The sequence below is a fragment of the Ursus americanus genome, chromosome 1 (genome assembly GCF_024610735.1).
Source record: "Ursus americanus isolate L20-20 chromosome 1, mUrsAme1.1.p, whole genome shotgun sequence".
NCBI lineage: Eukaryota > Metazoa > Chordata > Mammalia > Carnivora > Ursidae > Ursus > Ursus americanus.
The window spans coordinates 48762626-48785027 of NC_142127.1; the positions used below are offsets into that span (position 1 = coordinate 48762626).

At 37.9% G+C, this 22402-nt stretch overlaps 1 protein-coding gene across 4 annotated transcripts in view; it reads left to right on the forward strand.

Annotated features, from left to right (window-relative positions):
- The first annotated feature begins 586 nt into the window (after positions 1 to 586).
- ERICH2 (glutamate rich 2) overlaps positions 587 to 22402 on the forward strand; it is a 46341-nt gene continuing 24525 nt past the window's right edge. For 3 of the 4 annotated variants that reach the window (XM_087861319.1, XM_045780031.2, XM_087861323.1), the window contains exons 1-6: positions 703 to 796; positions 922 to 967; positions 11517 to 11553; positions 13630 to 13725; positions 15769 to 15917; positions 18755 to 18942. In XM_087861319.1, coding sequence (XP_087717445.1) covers positions 11525 to 11553; positions 13630 to 13725; positions 15769 to 15917; positions 18755 to 18942 — 462 coding nt within the window. In that variant the 5' untranslated portion in view covers positions 703 to 796; positions 922 to 967; positions 11517 to 11524. Of the gene's footprint in view, positions 797 to 921; positions 968 to 11243; positions 11293 to 11516; positions 11554 to 13629; positions 13726 to 15768; positions 15918 to 18754; positions 18943 to 22402 lie in introns of all 4 variants that reach the window. The other variant, XM_087861327.1, reaches the window with a different exon arrangement.

Genomic DNA, 22402 nt, shown 5'->3' on the forward strand with positions numbered 1-22402 from the left:
CCTAGGACTTGTCCCCCTGCTGGTGGAAGAGGAGGGTCCAAGACCCCCAGGAAATTCATAATTTTCTTGGGGCGACCTCAGGTTGGGACCAAGTCCTGCAGGCGACATCTAGGGATAAACTTCTCTCCCAACTCAAGACTTCTTTTACTTCACAAGTTTAAAACAGGAACGAGGCCACCCCGCCCTTTTCCCTCTCCCTGCCAAGAAAAGGATCAGGTATGGACAATGACATTCCAATCACCCTCCTTTCTTCATTTCTCAAAGTAACGGGTGCAAGTGAGGACGTGTGTCCGAGATTTTATACACCTAATGCTCAGCGCGGCGGAACAGCTGGGCTCTCCCGAACCCAGGTTTCTCGCCCCGCCCCCTTTGTGATTCCCCGGGCTTGCTCCGCCCCTGCCCCTCCCCCGTCCCGCCCCTCAGCCCCGCCCCAGGCTCGGCCCGCCCCGCCCCCTCCGCAGCTTCCTGGACTTGCACCGCCTCCTCAGGCTTGCCTCGCGGGCCAGCCGGAGGCTCGTCCCGTCCGGCTACTCGCGTCTCGCGCCCTCCCAAGCTACCCGGGCGCGTCCCGCCTCCTCCCCGCCCCTCAGCTATTCTCCCAGCTTGCCCCGCTCCCGCCCGAGCGCTCCTTCCGCCTCTGCACACCGCTGCTCCCCCGGCTCCAGCCGCTAGCTGTCTCATCTCCATGGCGACGCTGTGTCTCTGGTTCCCAGCTCCCAACTCCGCGCGAACCGCGAGCTGGGCTGGGCTTCGGTGTCTACCCTCCGGACCGGCGGTGTGAGAGGACCACGAGCGGGTAAGAGGCACTGCAGCGACTGCGGGTCGCTCTCTCCCCTCCCTTGCGTGCGGACAGAGCCAGCCCTGGCCTCCGACTCCCCCAGGCCCCGCGCCTGAACACGCAAACTTCTCTGCCCTCTCCAGGTTCGGGCTCCGGAGCTCCGTGGCTGTCGAGGCGGCGCGCGAGAAGGTAGGCTCCACGCGGCTGCTGGTGCACCTCGGACTTGGCTTCCTCCTTTGGCTGTAGTCAGGCACTCCCGAAGGGATATAGTGTTTGTGTCTACATGGGTGTGAGTGGTAATTGGGCAGTTCCGACAGGAGGTCTACACCACCATTCTGTGACCTCCGATTCGCATGCGCCAACCCCCCCCCCCGCCGCAAACAGTGAAAATAGCCTTGTTGCATCTCAGAACTTCCAGCTACTTCACTCCATGCTTGCCCCCACCTCCTTTTTAAAAAAAAACTTTTTTTCTCTTACTTTTTTGGGGAAACAGCTTAATGACCAGAAGGAGCCAGCATTCACAGACTGTACTTAAGATGTCATTACTTGCTAGACATAACTTGCTCGACCATAAAAAATTTGTGTGGAATTTGGACAAATCATTGAACCTCCTCGGGCCATGTTTTCATCTTATGTAAAATGAGGGGCTAACGGCGGATTATTTCTAAGGTCTGGTCTTCAGCCTTTTGTGAGGTGACGAGATTGACTTGAGATTTCCTAAATCAAGATGTGTGGCCTTTGATTACTCAAACTAGTCTGCATTGCGCTGCTGTGGCGTTTAAATTAACACAGGGCGTAATTATAAATTTATCGTTTGACTTCCCAGAGGGCATAAGTGAATTGGGCCAATTTGTTCTTACCCCAAGAGACCCCTGGAAGTGACTTTTTAAAAATAAACCTGAAAAAGACACTGAAAATGTCTTTTGATTTGTTTCATTCTCCATAAATCAAATTCAGTGATCCCCAAATCCACCTGATTGATTTATTGATTGGATTTATGTATTTATCTATCTAGCTATCTATCTCAGGAAAACAAAGTTTTTTCCAGAGGTGAATTCCAACACCTTTGTAGGGATTCCACTGCACTACTCCAGAATTCCAGAGCTTCCTATCCCACCCCTCACCAACACCGTTTAAGCGAAATGTTGAGTGTTTTCTCCCTCTTATTTGCTCCATCCAGTCTCAAGTGTGCACTTAAAACTGGCTTTCTTAGAGTTCACCTTCAGCACTGTCCTTGCTAGGTGGTAGGTAATAATGTATAGGAGGAGGAGGAGTTGTAGTAATTATAATTGTAGTAGGATATAGGTGCTGTTATTCATTATTAGCTATTTATATTAACTTCGCAATAACTCTGTGAAGTAGGTAGTATTTTTGTCCTCATTTTCTGTTGAGGAAAGTGACTGTTAATTCATTCTTTGCTTATTAGAATACTAGGTGGCTTTTAAAAACAAATAGCCCCAAAGGATAAAATAATTGCACAAATGGGATGGAGGAACATGTATATATCTTCCAATATTACAAGAGAAACCTCAAATGAGAATTTTGTGAAATCTGAATTTTGAATGCTGGTAACTCGTTTTATGAAAGGTTTTTCGAAACCTATAGAATCCAAATAAATCCTATTTGGCCCTAATGGCGGCTGGTTAGTGAACATTTACCTAGAGGAGTAAAGGAATGAGATATTTTATGCTCTTTTTTTAGTACTATGTCCTTATAATCTGGTGCGCATATCTTAAATTGAACCAGTCACATATCAGGTGTTCGACAGCCACATGTGTGTAGTGGCTACCATATTGGATAGCAAAGGTCTACTTTAATACTTTCTTTTGCTTTCTTGATTTCTTCCTTCCCATTCAACAAATATTTATTGAGCACCAATTTATGTGATACCTGAGTTTTTCTGTTCTTCGTAGCCAAAAAAACTAGCTGCACTAATTGGGCCTTTGGGGTTTTTGTTGAGAGAGTCACTTTTTCCAAAAGGCTATAACTATATCACATAAAACTCATGTTTTGTACCATGTGTAGAAAATCTGTCCGCAATGAGAAGAATGAGACCCACCTGCAGGGAGAAGCCGAGATGAACAAGGGAAACCCCCATGCCCCTCCTTGAACACAGCTGTATCCACTATTCTGACTTCCACACAACTTGGGTATTTAACTCTTGGATTTTATGAGCCAACCCTTTTCTTCTTTTACCTAAGCTAACTTGAGTACGGTTTCTGTAACTTATAACCAAAAGTCCAGACTAATATAGCTAAAAAGGCAAGAACTAAGCCCTTTCTTTTAGAAATGAGCCCATAATTGGGGCACCTGGGTGGCTCAGTTAAGCGTGTGCCTTCCTCCTACGTCATGATCCCGGGGTCCTGGGATCGAGCCCCACATTGGGCTTCCTGCTCAGAGGGGAGTCTGCTTCTCCCTCTCCCTCTGCCCCTTTGCACCCCACCCGCGCTTGTGCTCCCTCTCTTGCTTTGTCTCAAATAATTAAAATCTAAAAAAAAAAAAGAATGAGGCCATAATGACCCCCACCCTGACCCCCAAAGTACATTTTAATTTACAAGATAAACAGAATATTTTCAAACACATAGTATCACATAATTACGCCTTTATAAATCACTTTGTCACGTACATTTTAAATATTTATTTAACGATATACATTTATCTTCTGATTAATACTACCCATCTTTCTATATTAGTCATTCAGTATTTTTTTCTTAATAAAAATAAATCTGCACCTGCCTTTTCCCAACTCTTTTCCTCAGAATCATCCCTCCGAATTCTATGGGCCTTTCTTTTTCATTATAAGAGCATTCTAAGACAATTAAGTTACTTATATCATTCCAGTGGTTTTATCCATTCAGTCAATATCTGAGTGCCTTTAAAATGGTATGGGACCCACACTCATGAATAAGAACCAGTTTGTGCTCTCCAGAAACTTCTATCCTGGTGATATAATCATTCCACCACTCTGTAGTTATCTGTCTACATAATGCTCATGGGTGTTTCCTTGACTGATTCTTTTGCTCCACCTGCTCCGTAAATGTTGGTATTACACCCAGGATTCTCTCCTGGGCCTTGTCTTGTTCTACGTGGGCCATGCTGTCCTTTCCCACTTTTTCACAGCTATCCCACACGTCATCTTTTCTCTTGAGTTCTAACTCTCTGTAATAGAATTGAACACCACTTGATTTCAGAGGACCTACAGACATCTCCGAATCAGAATTTCCCTAAAACAAACTCATTATCCACCCCCCAAGAATGTTCCTCCCCTGGTACCCTCATCCTAATCATCCACACTAGAACCATCAACTTCTTTTCTTCTCCCTCACTTCTATGTCTAGTGATCCTAAGTTTTACCTCTCTTTTGGTTCCAAGTGTACCTTCCTGGCTTTGTACATCATCTTTTTTCCCCAGACTAGAGTTTGGCAAATTTTTCTGTAAAGGGCCAGATAATATGTATTTTAGGCTTTGTAGGTCATACAGTCTTTGTCGTAACCATTCATCTCTGCCATCATAGCCTGAAAGCTGCCATTGACAATGTACATACAAATGAGCATGTCTGTATTCTCATAAAATTTCATTTATAAAAGTAGGCAACGAGGGACACCTGGGTGGCTCAGTCGGTTAAGCATCTGCCTTCCACTCAGGTCATGATCCCAGGGTCCTGGGATCGAGCCCCGCATCGGGCTCTCTGCTCAGCGGGGAGCCTGCTTCTCCTCCCTCTGCTTGCCACTCTGTCTGCTTGTGCTCTCTCTCTCTCTGTCAAATACATAAATAAAATCTTAAAAAAAAAAAAAAAAGTAGGCAGTGAGTCATATTTGGCTCTTGGGCTTTAGTTTGCCAGCCCCGATCTGGACTATTATAATGGCCTTGAAACTGGTTTCCCCACCTCCCATTCTTTCTCAGGTTTACCCTCCACAGAATTTCTTTTCTAAGATAGATCTAATATGATTATTCTTCAGAGCCTTGGTTTGCTTTCCATTGACTAGTGGTTAAAATTCCACATCCTTTGTACATGGTAATTAATGACTTTTCAAGTTTGCTCCCACATATATATCCAACTCCATCTATTGCCATTTTCTAAGACACTGTTGTTCTTCTCCTTCTTTTGACTGCCTACTTGGCTAAATAAATGTCACCTTCACTGTGAAACGTGACTCTTGCTTCTCATATCAGGTAGAATAATACCATATTCTAGGGGTACTTGTAGAAATCATACCTGGGGGAATATAGCAAACCGGGAGGACAGTCCTCAGAACTGGATTCTGGAACTGGAAAGTTGTTCAGGGGCAACTCTGTTGACTCTCTTCCTTTGTCTTTCCAATTCTGTCTTCACTGCCTGCTGACTGTCCTTGGGTACCCCCAGTCCATGAGCTCAAAAGAAGGGATTTGATTGACCCTGTTTGGGCAGTATGGAAAATTATATTAGAAGGAGTATATAGTACAGTGCTTTGAAGCGTGGTCTGTCCTGTATATGGGAAGTTAATACTTGTTTCCCCTATAAAATTCTGAGCTTCTCTTGTATCCCCAGAGCTTTTCACAGACATATCTGTGCTAAGGTACATGGTAGGTGCTCATCAGATATTTGTTGTAAATAGACATTGAATATCGGAACATGAAATAGACATGGAAGTCGGGAACTATCGTAACTGTGTTGTTCCCATTACCATTGGGACTGTTGAAATACACCAGAAGAGTCTGCCCATGTTCAAAATCCAGTGGGTATACTTCGTAGAAACTCAAACAGTGATTAAATGACTGTTGTGATGTTAACATTAACCATATACAATAGTAATGAATATACAAGGTGTGCACCTCAATACCATTCTTTCTGAATACCATGACCCCAATTTGAATAGGAACCACTGGGTGGAGAAGAGAATTGAAGTAAAGAGAATTAAACCACAAGACCAACATACAGCTTACATGCCTGTAAGAGATAGATAAACATATAGATAAAAATAGTGTTGCAAATTTTAAGTGGTATTTGTTTTTTTTTTTTTTACTAGATAATACATTTATTTTTTTTCAAAGGTCAAGAGATACAAATGGACATAAAATAAAAATGTCCCTCCTACCCCAGTCCTGTAGCCATCCCTTTTTCCTACTCAGAGTCAACCATTATTATGTTTCTTTTCTGAAAGCATTTCCTTTCAGAGATATTTTTGCATACTGATAGTTATTTGAAAAACACATATTACTTAAGATCAGGAACACGACAAGGATGCCCACTCTCGCCACTATTATTCAACATAGTACTAGAAGTCCTTACAACAGCAATCAGACAACAAAAAGGGATAAAAGGTATCCAAATCGGCAAAGAAGAAGTCAAAATGTCTCTCTTTGCGGATGACATGATACTCTATATGGAAAACCCAAAAGAATCCACTCCCAAACTATTAGAAGTTATAGAGCAATTCAGTAATGTGGCGGGATACAAAATCAATGCTCAGAAATCAGTTGCATTTCTATACACGAATGATGAGACTGAAGAAAGAGAAATTAGGGAATCCATCCCATTTACAATAGCACCAAAAACCATACGTTACCTTGGAATTAACTTAACCAGAGACGTAAAGGATCTATATTCTAGAAACTATAAATCACTCTTGAAAGACATTGAGGAAGACACAAAAAGATGGAAAAATATTCCATGCTCATGGATTGGAAGAATTAACATAGTTAAAATGTCCATGCTACCCAGAGCAATCTACACTTTCAATGCTATCCCAATCAAAATACCGATGACATTTTTCAAGGAACTGGAACAAATAGTCCTTAAATTTGTATGGAACCAGAAAAGGCCCCGAATCTCCAAGGAACTGTTGAAAAGGAAAAACGAAGCTGGGGGCATCACAATGCCGGATTTCGAGCTGTATTACAAAGCTGTGATCACAAAGACAGCATGGTACTGGCACAAAAACAGACACATAGACCAATGGAACAGAATAGAGAACCCAGAAATGGACTCTCGGCTCTTTGGGCAACTAATCTTCGATAAAGCAGGAAAAAACATCCGGTGGGAAAAAGACAGTCTCTTCAATAAATGGTGCTGGGAAAATTGGACAGCTACATGCAAAAGAATGAAACTTGACCACTATCTCACACCATACACAAAAATAAACTCCAAATGGATGAAAGACTTCGATGTGAGACAGGAATCCATCAAAATCCTAGAGGAGAACATAGGCAGCAACCTCTACGACATCGGCCAAAGCAACCTTTTTCATGACACATCTCCAAAGGCAAGAGAAACAAAAGATAAAATGAACTTGTGGGACTTCACCAAGATAAAAAGCTTCTGCACAGCCAAGGAAACAGTCAAAAAAACTAAGAGGCAGCCCACGGAATGGGAGTTTTTTTATATTTGCAAATGACACTACAGATAAAAGACTGGTATCCAGGGGTGCCTGGGTGGCACAGCGGTTAAGCGTCTGCCTTCGGCTCAGGGCGTGATCCTGGCGTTCTGGGATCGAGCCCCGCATCAGGCTCTTCCACTATGAGCCTGCTTCTTCCTCTCCCACTCCCCCTGCTTGTGTTCCCTCTCTCGCTGGCTGTCTCTATCTCTGTCGAATAAATAAATAAAATCTTAAAAAAAAAAAAAGACTGGTATCCAAGATCTACAAAGAACTTCTCAAACTCAATATGCGAGAAATAAATAAACAAATCAAAAAATGGACAGAAGATATGAACAGACACTTTTCCAAGGAAGACATACAAATGGCTAACAGACACATGAAAAAATGTTCAAAATCATTAGTCATCAGGGAAATTCAAATCAAAACCACACCAAGATACCACCTTACGCCAGTTAGAATGGCAAAAATTGGCAAGGCAAGAAACAACAATTGTTGGAGAGGATGTGGAGAAAGGGGATCCCTCCTACATTGTTGGTGGGAATGCAAGTTGGTACAGCCACTCTGGAAAACAGTGTGGAGGTCCCTTAAAAAGTTAAAAATTGAGCTACCCTATGATCCAGCCATTGCACTACTGGGTATTTACCCGAAAGATACAGACATAGTGATGAGAAGGGCCATATGCACCCCAATGTTCATAGCAGCATTGTCCACAATAGCCAAAGCCTGGAAGGAACTGAGATGCCCTTCAACAGATGACTGGATTAAGAAGTTGTGGTCTGGGGGTGCCTGGGTGGCACAGTGGTTAAGCGTCTGCCTTCGGCTCAGGGTGTAATCCCGGTGTTATGGGATCGAGCCCCACATCAGGCTCTTCCGCTATGAGCCTGCTTCTTCCTCTCCCACTCCCCCTGCTTGTGTTCCCTCTCTCGCTGGCTGTCTCTATCTCTGTCAAATAAATAAATAAAATCTTAAAAAAAAAAAAAGTTGTGGTCCATATATACAATGGAATATTACTCAGCTATCAGAAAGAACGAATTCTCAACATTTGCTGCAACATGGATGGCACTGGAGGAAATAATGCTAAGTGAAATAAGTCAAGCAGAGAAAGACAATTATATGATTTGTCTCATCTATGGAACATAAGAACTAGGAAGATCGGTAGGGGAAGAAAGGGATAAAGAAAGGGGGGGGTAATCAGAAGGGGGAATGAAGCATGAGAGACTATGGACTATGAGAAACAAACTGAGGGCCTCAGAGGGGAGGGGGAGTGGGGGAATGGGATAGACTGGTGATGGTTAGTAAGGAGGGCACGTATTGCATGGTGCACTGGGTGTTATACATGGCTAATGAATCATCGAACTTTACATCGGAAACCGGGGACGTACTGTATGGTGACTAACATGATAGAAAAACATTAAAATAAAAAAAAATGCATATTACTTATATAATGGCTGGACCTCATTCTGCTCAGCTTATCAGTCACTGCTTTAACTCTACCTGTGTTCTCAGTTACTCTGTTTTTTCCCTGGAGTCAGTGATCTTTTTAAGCAAGTATCATTACTTTGGAGCTTATGTGATTTTTTAATTAATTAATTAAAAGTCTTCAGAGCTAGTCTGCTTGTCTCAATCACAATAAAACCTTTTTATTTCCCTTAGCAATCTTAACCAGCCCCATTGGATATCGTCCCAGTTTTTCCTTTAGATAAAACATCACGTTGTTTCTACAGCATCCCTCCTGTGTGCCAGGTGCTGGGCTAAACACTTTACCAGGTCATCCTATTTAATCCTTACACTGATCCAGTGAAGTTGGTGCTATTGTGGTTCCTTTTTACAGATGCAGGAACTGAAACCTAAAGAAGTTATGTAACCTACAGAAGCTTACATGGGAAGTGGTAGAACTGGGCTGTGAATCTAGTCTCTTGCACTAAAGAGCCCCAACTCTTGAGTATCACTCTGTAGTGCCCCTCACCCCAGAGAATTCAATTTTATGAAAGGAGATTAAATGGACATTTCCTAGGTAATGATAAATCCAGACCCAGCAGAGCCTGGATTTCCATCAAGGGCTGGGATCTGCCCATCCTAGGTTTTTCTTTTACCAGGTGAAAATGGGAGAATTGTATGCACTGATGTTTCATCCAGGTAAAGGGTAGAATGTAGCAATTCATCAAGATCCTAGAGCTAGAAAGGAGAGAATATAAATATAAAGGGGATGTCTACTCACACATATGAGTAGCCACAGGATTGTGGAAATCTGTGGAAAGCACCTCTCAGGACAGGTCATCTTGGATTTCCTTTGTTAGGGTCTCATTTGGTTCATTATTGTGTTGCTTCAGCTTTTGAGCTCTACTGCCCTGGAGAAGTAGGACATTATCCTAGAGTTTGGTCTTCTGCAACTTTTTTTTTTTTTTTTTTTTTTTTTTTAAGATTTTACGTATGTCTTTATTTAGACTGAAAGAGCGCTCGAGTGAGCCTGGGGGCAGGAGCGGGGGCAGAGCAGAGGGAGAGGGAGAGAGAATATCAAGCAGACATCATGCTGAGTCCTGAGCTGGATGCCACTGGGCTCTTCAGGCGACCCTGAGATCATGACCCGAGCCGAAATCAGGAGTCAGATGCTTTTCCCACTGAGCCACCCAGGCGCCCCTGGTCTTCTGCCACTCTTTCCCAAAAAGGTGCCTTGCTTTTTTGATGGACTTTAGCTCTCTGAATTTCTCAGAGGAGTAATCAGATTAATGACATATATAATGTCTGGCTTGTTCAGGATTTCCCAGAAAACAAAGCCTGAGGCAAAAGTTTATGTACCAATGCTTTGTTCCAGAGTGCAAATCAGTAGGAGGGAGACAGATTTAAAAAGAGAAAAACTTAATACAAAATAGAAGCTTCTCTTTTATTGTCCACAGTTTTGGCCCTGAATTTTGTATTCCAGAAATCCCTGGTATGTACTACTCCTACTAATTTTTGAAGTCTTGCTTGGGATGTGGGGACAGCAAGTGTTGGGGAAGGAGAGGGCAAGTAAATTGTTACTTATGAAAATTTTAAATGTGGCCTCTCTCATACTTAAAAAACCGTTAAAAGTTGATTTTTGTCTTGACAATTAAAATTAATATGTAGAGGGCTAATTTACGGGAAAATCTATTTAGGGTAACCTTAGAAAGGTAAACATTCACAAAGAAAGCATTATAATTTGTAAGTATTAATAAATACATAGGGGAACTTATAAGGTGAGAATTGTATTTTAAAATGTAACTTTGGATGAAATCAAAGGTTAATTTCTAAATGTATTTATTGAAATAATATTTTATTTAAAATACTCTTATCTTGAAATATCATGGAAAAAATTCTTGTTCTGGCTTAAATACTGTTTTTCATAACACAGATGAACTGGAGTGTGGCAGACAGTTTGGTTTATGTTGTTTTATTTTGTTAAAGTAGGGGAGAAAAGTGGTTGGAAGGATGAACCAAGCTGAATTTATGACTTCTAGGGTCAGCTCAGTAGGAAAGGGGAGCCCTTAACCTGCTGTTGATTGTGTTTGGATCTGGAGTCCAAGTTACATAAAACGAAAACAGAAGCAGTGAATTAGAGGCTTATTTAATACATCACTTTTCTAACATGCAGAATTATTCCTATAGCTCTTTTTACATAAGCTCCAAGGTGAAATGGGGAGAAGGGGAAGGGCTACTTTCTCTAGACACTTTTTTTTAACCCAATTTCATAATCCAAAAGAATGAGGTTTTTCAGTTAGGATGGAAGTGACACTACTAAATAAAAAAGCCAAGATATTTAATATCCTTCTGACAGAGTTCTGCGTTGTTTTATTTATAGTCTAAATTTATACAGTATTTAAAGACTTAGGAAGTCAGTATTTTGTTTTTTGCAAGAATTATCTAGACAAGACAGATGCTGTAAAGATTAGACCATATAAATTATTTTTAGGATACTTTAGATCTCTTTTATTACCAATTTACATAGTTTCTGAATAATTGGCTTTAGTATGAAATTATATTTTAGCTAGATAGTAGAAATGTTTATATAAAGGCTATGCATAAATTATTTCAAATGCCTCAAACTAAAATAATAATGATAATGCTAGTTTTTATTTTTGCTTCTATTTTAGGTACCAAAATATAAACAGAATGGCAGATTGCTAGTGTTTGACCCAAAGGGTAAATGATTCATTACTTAAAAAGAATGTTTTGTTACCATTTTGTTCTAAATAAGAAGATAGTCTACTGGAGTGATTGAATGTGGTTGAAGTCTTAGTAGTTAAATCCTTTATTATATTGCTTGTCATTCAAAAAATGCTGAAGTGTATTTGCCAATCAGGAATTTCTGTTAGGAACATCACTGCAGATAAAATACTGAGTTGGTTTTTTTTCTTCTCTTTCAGAAAAAGTGATGAGTGAACCAAATGAAGCAAAGTCAGAGTAAGAAGACATCTCTGGTTGTGCAGCTGATCTGTCACATGCCTTTTAAGCAATTAGAACTAGATAATGCGATCATTTGTCAGCCAATTAAACTTGAAAGGCCAGAAATGCCTGGATTAGCACTTTAGCTTTTGCTTCAGTCAAAGCAATTGTTACTTAGATAAAAGAACATTTAAAATGAAAAATGAATTTTGATAAAAATTTAGAGGTATAGATAATAGTCATTTCTACTTTTTTAAATGCTTAAATACCAAGTAGTCTGTATTTTACTTATATAACTTTCATTGCTCATTCCTATTTCGTTTTGATACTTGCTCATTTCTTTCAGAATATCCCTTTAAATGAATATTTGCTTTACAATTAAAGATTCTTTATTTACTATGAGATGGATCATTACTACTAAATAAGGGAAACTGATCACCCCAATTAGCTGAAGGGACTAGTGTTAAAAAGAATCATGGTCCACTTTCAGTACAGTAGCTAAATATGAAGTCCCTGATTTGTTCAAGGCACTGATTCTAATAATTCATCAAAACCCTTCCTGATATGATCATCTCCTACCTCCTGAGAAAAAAATTCTATTATTAATTCCATGAAAAATTATACTTTGAAAGTTGGTCATAAAACACATTCATGGAGATCCATTATTGACAGATTGGTAGAATGGTGCAAAACTGCTGTTATTTTGGCTTATTCTGAATAAAATTGGCTGGGAAATTTTTCACCTTATGCAGTATATATTTTAATTTTCGTACTGTCAAAGCTAAAAATTAAAATTAGAATCCACCTTGGCTTTTGTTGTAAATTATATATTAAATACATATTTTTGTATTAAAGAGAAAGAATGTGTAACAGATCAAAGAGAATCTATGTTTATTTCAGATTGTTATAGATAATCAGAAAAAATAGATGCCCCCCAAGTATATTAATCTATGTGTAAATATGTATCTATATCCAATTACATGGTTGAAATATATTTAAATTTTAAAAATATAAGAAAATTTTAGTAGTCTTTGAAGGAAGTATGATATAACTTTCAATAATAATAATAGATCATTAATGAAAATAAATTACTATTGTGTCTGTGAATACCGATGTTCATAGATTGTGATAAGCAGTGCTGGAACTGAAGCAAGGGGGTAATCCACATCCTGAGTTAAACCCCAGGGATAAACCAAATGCAGCCTGGGCCAAAATAGGAAAGCAGAGTGATTACTTGTTCTCTTCATCTCATTAATAATTGCATCTGCTTATCAAACTAATTTTTGCAAGGACAAGACATCATGTTCTCTTCAGTTGACTTGCAAAGAAGAGTTTGGGTTTGGTTTGATTGTTGTTTGGTGTGAGGGAGGAGGAGGAATGGTTAGTGTAGCCAATAAGCTTCACATGTGTGCGACTTTGTCGCCTAGGTGCCTTACCCAGAGTTCAAGGTAACCAGGGCCAGTCCTGGAAAAAAAAATGATCAAGTAGGAAAATAGAAAATCACAGAGGACCTTTGCTTGAGGAGCGGTGTGACCTGGAAAGTTGATGAATTTTCTCAGAATAGCTTTCATTCCACTCTCTACCTCCCTACTGGTGGCGCGTCCTCTTCTGTCCCCTCCACCCCCCACTCCCCTTTCCTCCTTTGTTAAGTGAAGCAGTGGGAGTGCTTTTGCCTTAATCTTCTCATTGCTTCTTTATTCTAGTCTGAGGCATAAGGAATGTATGGACTCATAAACAAAGAGTTTCAAATTTTTGTGCATGTGAAGCCCACATTTATTATTTCCTCTTTTCCCCGTGGATCCCATGTGTGAAAGATTTTGTCTACCCAACAAATTGCACTTAATTAACAATTTTCAGCAATAAAAGTAAAATATATCTTTAATGCTAGATGAAGTTTTATAGATCTTGGACCTTTGATCTGTTGGGTTTGGAGTCAAGCTTTCAAGAATCGTTAAAGATGGGGGGGAATGGCCAAAGTAAATCCACAGCATTCAGTTGAAAAAAATTGAATTTATAGGTTTTCCATGATCATATGTTTTATCTCTTCGAAGATGAATGACAGGTTTTTTTTAATTTCTATTTTTATACTTTAAGTAAATGCCTCTTTGGACGTAGACCAAGATTGGCAAGCAAATTTTGTACCTTACCAACACAAGTCTCTCTAAATGTAGCTGGGACATTCTCAGAAAAGTAAGTTTTAATCAATTTTGGTTTTAAGCCTATGTTTGACAAGTTTAAATGATTTTTAAAACAAAGTTTAAAATCTAAACTTACTGAAAAAATTATTAATTCCAATAGAAATTTGGGGCCATTTCATAAATATGCCAAAAGCTCTTAACACATTTTTAGGAACAGTCCTAAAATCTAGGTTACCTATGTTCTACCATAAGTATGTTTCAGTAGGATGTCTAACTTGACTGACTCTCTAACTAAGTAGAAACTAAAATATCTTCCATTTCCAAAGGATATTATATAAAGTAAAAATCTGAATCTTTCCTCAACTGTAAGTATTTGAATTAAGGAAAACAAATATTTTACAATATACTAGCTATCTATTTTTTTTAATTGTCAGAGGCATTACCGTAAATAATGTCACTTTCTCAAATGGAAGTCAAAAGATTATAGTTGAAAACGAAGTTGAACTTTGGGCCTTTGATTCTTTGAAACTATATGAAAAAGACTACAGATAGTGAGCAGAAAAGGAATTCATATTTTACTGTTAAAATGATGATTTTGTCAATTCTCATATGTATTTTTATGGCATGTTCACTGCTTCCAAATAGTAATATCCCATTTAATATTGGGCATTGACTTCCTCCGTGTTGTGTCATTAAGGTTATTAGAGGAATTTCCAATTATTTAAATATCCCAAACTATACCAGACAAATTCCCTAAGGGATATAATTAGTGACTATGTAAGTACCATATCTCATAGATTCTAAAGCACACATATTTTCTTCATATTTTAACATTTCTTACAATTGATGGCATCTTACACTTAAACTTGGCAGTGCTTTTTCTTTCTTAAGTAACAACAGTATGTCTTATAATAAATACATGGTATCTTAGAGTCAACAAAACACTAATTTGTTGGGGGGAAGACAGTACAATTCTTTTATTTAGATTAGGTATTAAAGCCTATAAATTCTAGTAATCATTTGTAGCAAGCTTTGACAACAGGAATCTCACTAGAAATTAAATACTTAACTGATTTCTCAACTTTTTAGATGTAGAGTTTAATCTTGGATGCTTTTTTTTTTTCCCAATTAGAAAATCGAGGAGGGCAGAGGCAGAACAAATGTAAATCAACTTTGCATTTTTCATTACTAGAGAGGGGTTTTGCTTTAGCAGCATATATTGAGGAAGTGAAGATTCTGTTCCCTCCCATAATATTAGGAATATAACAAGCTATTCCGCCTGTTTGCTAAATCACTGTACAAGATCACTGACATAACTGTACTCATGTTCTGGATTCATATGTCAATGGGAAAAAAATGCCACCATAACTGGGGAAAGAAAATACTTCACATCTTTTTATATCTTGACATGCAAAGTAGAAGTTCAGTTTTTTTTAATTTGGTAAAGAAGATATATTAAAAGAATGTTAAGGCCACAGAAAAGAGACTTGGGATTATTTTTCCACCAGCATAAGGACCTGTCTTTGTAGACAGAGTGCACCATACAAGAATCCTCTGTCTTAATGCATTATTAGTGACATGAAGTTTCAGCCTTAAAGGCTAAAAGAGAAAATTAACCCACTTTTATTTTAGCTACTTAATGAAAAAGCAGGCTACTTTATGTTATGACCAAGGTTTGATATTAGTGTTGGGCTCTCTCCATAAGTGTAGCATTGCTATTAGCAATGGTAAGAATTGGTTTATAAATCTAGAAAAAACCTCAAGGCTAGTATTCCTAGTTTTATTCCAACATATTACAATGATGTGCCAAAGACATTCATATAATTGATTGCTTGTATGCTCTATGTTAAAGAACCCTGAAAAGATTTTAAGGATTGTTACACAACGACAAATGCCAAGTAGAAATAGAATTTTAATTATCAGTAAAAATTATTTTTAATGCTTTTCCACAAAAAAGATATTACATTTTAGGTATTCAGTTTATTATTGGTATATTTTGTGTTTATATTAAGTGTGTATGTATGAATGCATATGAAGCTTTAAGGAGAACTGTGACCTAGGAAACTATTTTTTCACTATTTACTTTAACATTTAGGAAGGAAGTGTCTTCAAAAAATATTGAAAATATAGCTTCTTTAAAGAATACTGAAAATAGAGTATCTTCAAAGAGCATTGAAAATAAAGATACAGAAATGAATCTACAGTCGAAGCTACGGTCATCTTCCTTCTTAAAGGAAAGCACAGGTGATAACATTTGTTTTATGTAAATGTAGCTTCTAATTGAGCCCTCCTCCTTGACCTTTGGGATATTGACAACTCTGTAGGTCTGGAGCGGATCATAGGAACCAGTAATTTTTGAAATTCATGTACCACATGATTCTGATATGCAGTCAGGTATGGCATCCATGGTATACATTATATAAAATGATAATGACGTATTAAATTTTAAAATGAATTAAAATACCTATAAAAGCATTAAGTTCCATTCATTCAACAATGGTTTATTGAGTGCCAGGACTGTTTTAGAAACTGTGGATACATTAGTTGGCAAATAGGCAAAGTGCTTGCCTTTATGAGATAGTCAACTATTAAAAATAAAGGATAAACCATAAAAGATAAGACAATGACGTGTTGTGGCAGGTTCTGTAATATAAATAAATGGCACCTAGGAGAGGACTATTGTAGCTCTAGGGATCAGGAAGTTTCTCTTGATGCTCAGTGTTTGTGAATTGAAGGAGACAGTTCCTATGACATCACATGAAGTCCTTAATTCCTTATTATGACCTTCCCCTGATGGCATCAGTGTGATGAATCTTGAGCAGGCTGGGTACCCACTGGAAGATCAGGGTGGCTGTGAGCTGATGGAGACTGTAAATGAAACAGAAGCAGGTAGATGGCCTGAAGAGCCCAGCCATTCTAGGAAGGACTGGTATCCCTTTCCAGGATAGCATTTTTTTGTTTAGTCAAGAGTTTGCTTTAGAGTGGGGAGTTTCATCAACTTTTTCTTTTTTTCTCTCCTGCATTTTCTTAACATTGTCCTCTCTCGAGCTCTCCTGGATTTCCTGATTTTCTTTCTAACTAGTGTTTCTACATGATTTGGAGTAGCTAATGGCCAAGGCCCTATCAAAGAAGGCATGTCACAAGACTTTCGACACTCAGAACCTTTAACGAAAGCGAGGTGTCACGCAAGCAGTTTGAAGCTGTGAAAGATACCAGTAGAGCCAGAGCAGTTGACAAGCTCCTCAGTAGTCTTTCCCACAGACAGAATTTTAGGAAACACACAGTAAACTTTTTTAAAAAAAATTAGTTTAATGGTACTATATTTCAACGTGTGTCAGGAAAAAGTAAGACATGGTTACGAATATCGACTCAAGCCAAACTGACTCCCAGATCTGCCGCTTAATTAGTGGTGTGAAGTCAGGTAAGTGGTTTAACCTCTCTGTCCCTCAGTTTCATCTATGAACAGGGTGACAGTAGTATACACCTCACTGAGTTGTTGAGAGAATTAAATGAGTTAATATATGTAATGTTCAGAAGAGTAATGGTATATAATGTTTGGTAGGATTATTATATGTTACTTTTATTCATATATGCATCAGTTTCATGGCTGGTGACATGATCTGGTAAAATTTATATGTTAAAAATAGATTCAAGGAAAAACATTGAGTAAATAGTATAGGTGATACTCATATATAGCAAAATGAATGAAGATAGTAAAAGAATTATACTATTGGAAAATGTTCTAATAGATTGTATCATGGAGATTTTACTTCTTAAATATTTCTCTAATCTGTTCCTCCTCTCCATGCCTGTTTTACCAGTACCCTGTCACTAATCATCTCTCTCATCCGGACTTTTTAAAGAGACTCTAACCTCTCTCTTTGCTTTTTTTTTTGTGGGGGGGGTCTCCCCTCAACTATACTTTCCACCCTCTTAGCCAAGTGTTCCTTCAGAAATACGGAATTGATCATACATGTTTTTCTTTCAAAATCCTTTATTAGTGGCCCTTTTATTCTTAGGATATGGTCCTAACTCCAAGGCTCCTGGCCCACAAGACCCCATGATCTACCTACCCTTCCAGACACATCTGTCATGATTGCAGTCTCTCGACCTTGGCCCCTAAGCAGCGTCGAAGTGCCTTGTCGTGCCACACACATTCTTATTTCTGTGTTGGCTCATGCTGTCCCCGCTCCTTGGAAAAACTGATCCACTCAGACTGGACTATTCCTGACCACTCTCCAGATCGGCATGGGGCCCTCCTTTGTTCTCTCACTTACCTAGCACACATCTGCCACCGTACTTCCATACTGTTTACAGCTATCCGTTATGTTTCTGACTCTCTATTAGAGTCTAAATCAGTAACCGAAGTCAAGAACTGTTCATTTTTGTCTTCCTATGACTCCTCATAGTGCTGGGCACTGAGCAGGTAGTTATTAGTGCTTATTTCTATTTTTCAGTCATCTGTGTTTGGTCATAACTTGGGTGTCTTGACATTAAGAAAAATCATTAATAATGTTCTGTAACCTCTGGTTATATCTAGAATACTTCACATGTCTCTCTTCCTAAGGGGTGTGTGTGTGTGTGTGTGTGTAGAAAGAGAAAGAATTTTATTCTCAAGTATCCAAACAGTGACCTGACCTGCCTAAGAATTATTTACTGTTCAGCCTCCCTAGTCTTACTTTTATTCTCCAGGTTTTATTTCATATTTATATTCCTATAAGAAGAGTTTAAGAAATGTATTTCTTGAGATAGAATAGCATTAATTTCTTTTTTTCTTGAAATCATATTTTTTATAAACAAATTGTTTTCCACATATTAAAATTTTAAGCACCAAACAATTAATCCTAACATTAATTCAGTGTTATTGGTTTGGGTTTTTTTCCTCTTGGCAGTTTTATTACTTTTTTCGGAAATGGAAATCACATCATTTCATTGTGGTGTTATTTAATCATGAAAAAAATAAACTCCAGGAAAGCATATAGTAAACATATACACTTGTTACATTTTAACTTAGGAGTAACTATTTTTAATTTTTGAACTTTTCAATATTAATTGATTAAATTATGTATATTCTATTTTAGGTCAAGTGGGCAGAGTCGCATTCCTTGCAGAGCAGGAGAAAAATAATGAAACTTGCCTTCAGGATATTGATGACAAGTTGTCTGAATCAACAGATGATGATGGTGAAGATGATACCAATGATGAAGATAATGATGAAGACAGTAGCCCTAATAAGGATACTCATGCCCCATTAGAGTTAATGGCAGAAGTGAGTTTAACTTGTGCATTATAATTTAAGAAACTTAAAAATATTAAAATTACTAAATAGTGTATAGCCTTGAAAAATTAAAAAATAGTGAAGAGATCCTTGCCCCTATATAGATGCTTACCAAGCTACTCATGTCTCTTACTACATTCACGAAATTAGAGGCGAGAGAGGATTCTGGAAGTGACTTACAGTGTTCTGGTAAAGAAGCAGGAACAAAAGAAGTTTTGGCATAAAACTCTGCAAGGACTGCTTTAAGGAATGCTTTCTACATAACTGGGCGCCATGCTAGTTATTGGGGATATTTAGAGATAAATAAGAAAGATAGGTCCTTACCCTTGAGAACTAAGAGGTATGTATTAGGAATATAGTACAATTAATAATGAAATGTGTGCTAACAGAAGTATTTATGAGGTTCTCTGGGAAGAGGGAGGATTAAGTGACTAATTGAGAATGGAAGTAGAAGAAATGGGATAAAGGAAGGATTTTTAGGGGAGGAGACATGGAGTCTTAGAATCTTGAAGAAAGAGGGAAGCTCAGAAATTCATCTGCTAAACAAGTGGAGAAGGCATTCCTGGCATAGGAACAATATGTACAAAGGCACTGAAGCCTGAAACATCACATGCAAAAATTATACATAAACATTTACTGATGATTCTATGGAGAACAAAACAGTTTTACCCTACTTGTGGTATCACAGTCTAATATTATACAGCTTCACATATATCCTAAGAACTTTATAACAGTACATTTTAACTTCCTCCTTCTTATCCTTTGTATTATAGTCATACATTTTACTTCTACATATATTATAAGCCCTATAATATGTTATTATTTTTATTTTTAATGGTCAGTCTTTTAAAAAGTTTTTTTAAATTGGAAAATACCTTTTTTTGGAACACATTTCTGGTGTTCTCCATAGCTTTGTGTAGATCTGAATTTCCACGTGATATTATTTTCCTTTTACCTGAAAAACTTACTATAGTATTTTTTAATTATGCAGTTCTGCGAACAGTGAATACTTTTGTTTGTCTGAAAAGATCTTGATTTTATCTTCATTTTTTTAAAGGATGTGTGAGCTAGGGATTTGTAGGTTGCCAGGCATTTTTCAGTACGGACAATCCCTGACTTATATGGTTCAACTTAGAATCTTTTGACTTTACAATTATGTGAAAATGATACACATTCAGTAGAAACTGAATTTTGAATTTTTATTTCTTCCTTGGCTAGTGATGTGTGGTATGATTACTCTCCTGATGCTGGGCAGCGGCAACTCCCTGCCAGCCATGCCATCATGAAGACAAACAACTGATACACTTAGAGCCATTACACTTTTAGTACAGTATTCAATAAATTACACGAGATATTCAATACTTTATTATAAAATAGGTCTTGTTACATGATTTTGCTCTAATATAAGGGTTCTGAGCATGTTTAAGGTAGGCTAGGCTAAGCTATGATGTTGGGTAGGTTAGGTGTATTAAATGCATATTTCAACTTATGATGCATTTATTGGGATATAACCCCATCGTAAGTTGAGGAAGATCTGTACTTTGAAAGGTTGCGTCATTGTCAAATAGTTTGCATAGTTTCAGACACGATGTGTGCTGTTACACTTTTGTCCATCTGTATACGTCTTTTTCTCAGACTTTAATGTTTTCTTCTTTTGTATTATTTTTGGCAATTTGATTATGATATACCTTGACGTGGTATTCTTCATGTTGCTTCTGTTCATTGAGATTCTTGGATCTATGAGTTTATAGTTTACACCAGATTTGGAAAATGTTCAGTTATTAAGTCTTCAAATAATTTTTTTTTACCTCCGCGCTCCCTCTCTTCTGGGCTACAAGTTACATGTATGTTAGACCACTCAATGTTGTCCCAAAGGTCACTGATGTTCCTTTTTTGTTTGTTTTCTCTATATATTTCATTTTAGAAATTTCTATTGTTCTGTCTTCAAGTTCTGATCTTTTCTTTGTAGTTATAATCTGCTGTTAATCCCATCCTCCCTCCATTCCTCTCTCCCTCTCTCTCCATATATATGTGTGTGTGTGTGTATATAAAATTTCAGATATTTTATTATCTCTACAAGTTTGATTTAGATATTTTTATATCTATTCTGTCCTCATCATGTTCCTATTTTACTTTTGAGCATATGACGTTTATAATAGCAATTTTAACATGCTTGACTGCTGTACTATCATTTTTATTGTTCTGGGTCAGTTTCTATTGATTAAGTTTTCTCCAGTGTATGGGTCATAATTTTTGCATCTTTGCATGCCTGAATGTATTACTTTGCATTACTGAATCCTAGACATTATAAATTTTATGTTCTTTGATACAGGTTTTATTGTTTTCCTTTAAATATTTTTGGATTTTGATCTGGGACACAGTTGATGAGTTTCTTGGAAGCAGGTTTCTCTTTTTGAGTCTTGCTTTTTAAGCTTTGTTGAGAGGGTCCAGAGCACCCTTTACATTGTAGGGAGACTACTAAGGCAATGCCCTAATGAGGACTCTTCCCAGTGCTCTGTGTATTAAGAGGACCTTCTACATTGGCTGGAGAAAACATGAGCTCTGTTCAGCCCTTTGTGAGATCCAGTGATTGTTCTACCTGCTCTTTCCAACAATTCTTTCTCTAGCCTCAGATAGTTTCTGCATACTCATGCAGATTAATTCCAGCCAAAGATTCAAAGACACCTCTGACGATTTGTGGATCTCTCTTGAAAATATAATATTGGCCTCTCTGAACTTCAGACTGTCTTATTTCAACTCAGATCGCTGGTCTCTGGATGCTCCCTGCCTATGCTGGTACCTGGAGACAGCCCACAGCTATAAACTGAGGCAAACATAGGACCCATCTATTTTCCTTCACTCAGATCACTCTCCTATGACACCTGCTGTCAATTACTGAGAACTCTTGTTTCATATATTTTGTACAATTTTCTGGTTGTTTTAGGAAGGAGAGTAAACCTGGTTTCTGTTAACTTCATCATGTCTAGAAGCCTCAGAGTTTTAGCATAAAGAAAATACTAATGTGCTTGCCTTTTTCTGTAGTTTAACCCAAATGCTAGCCATGTAATCATATAAAGAAATCAGACACATTTACTATATTTTCCTCCTAGAATAAAGCATATACAGAGAGTTTTGAAACTTCCTTTAATATTATAAGTTGCTTTAAACAAGGGAGAAAAAAATTGATGCCAAGTATTGGAAAGATTTTACTTAACCACATTTCCTTTGACTGAACATCTAAATCATTCATGAATCATAGAGCATCCAAAGACCCTATTTGCCATAACCTCAGTCTTTGGAGTTGCTCATTTTATTTCTTTTCTGTTTGTTTTTTGACATTTAATTATAAAAGTAATCCATGACTTCATTTTCAGATAAATATTGAGACAATATGAGATTGCTTATTTTCATATCTTAGGTTATACCTGTGCTTAAGCTCTTCTGTTTTCAG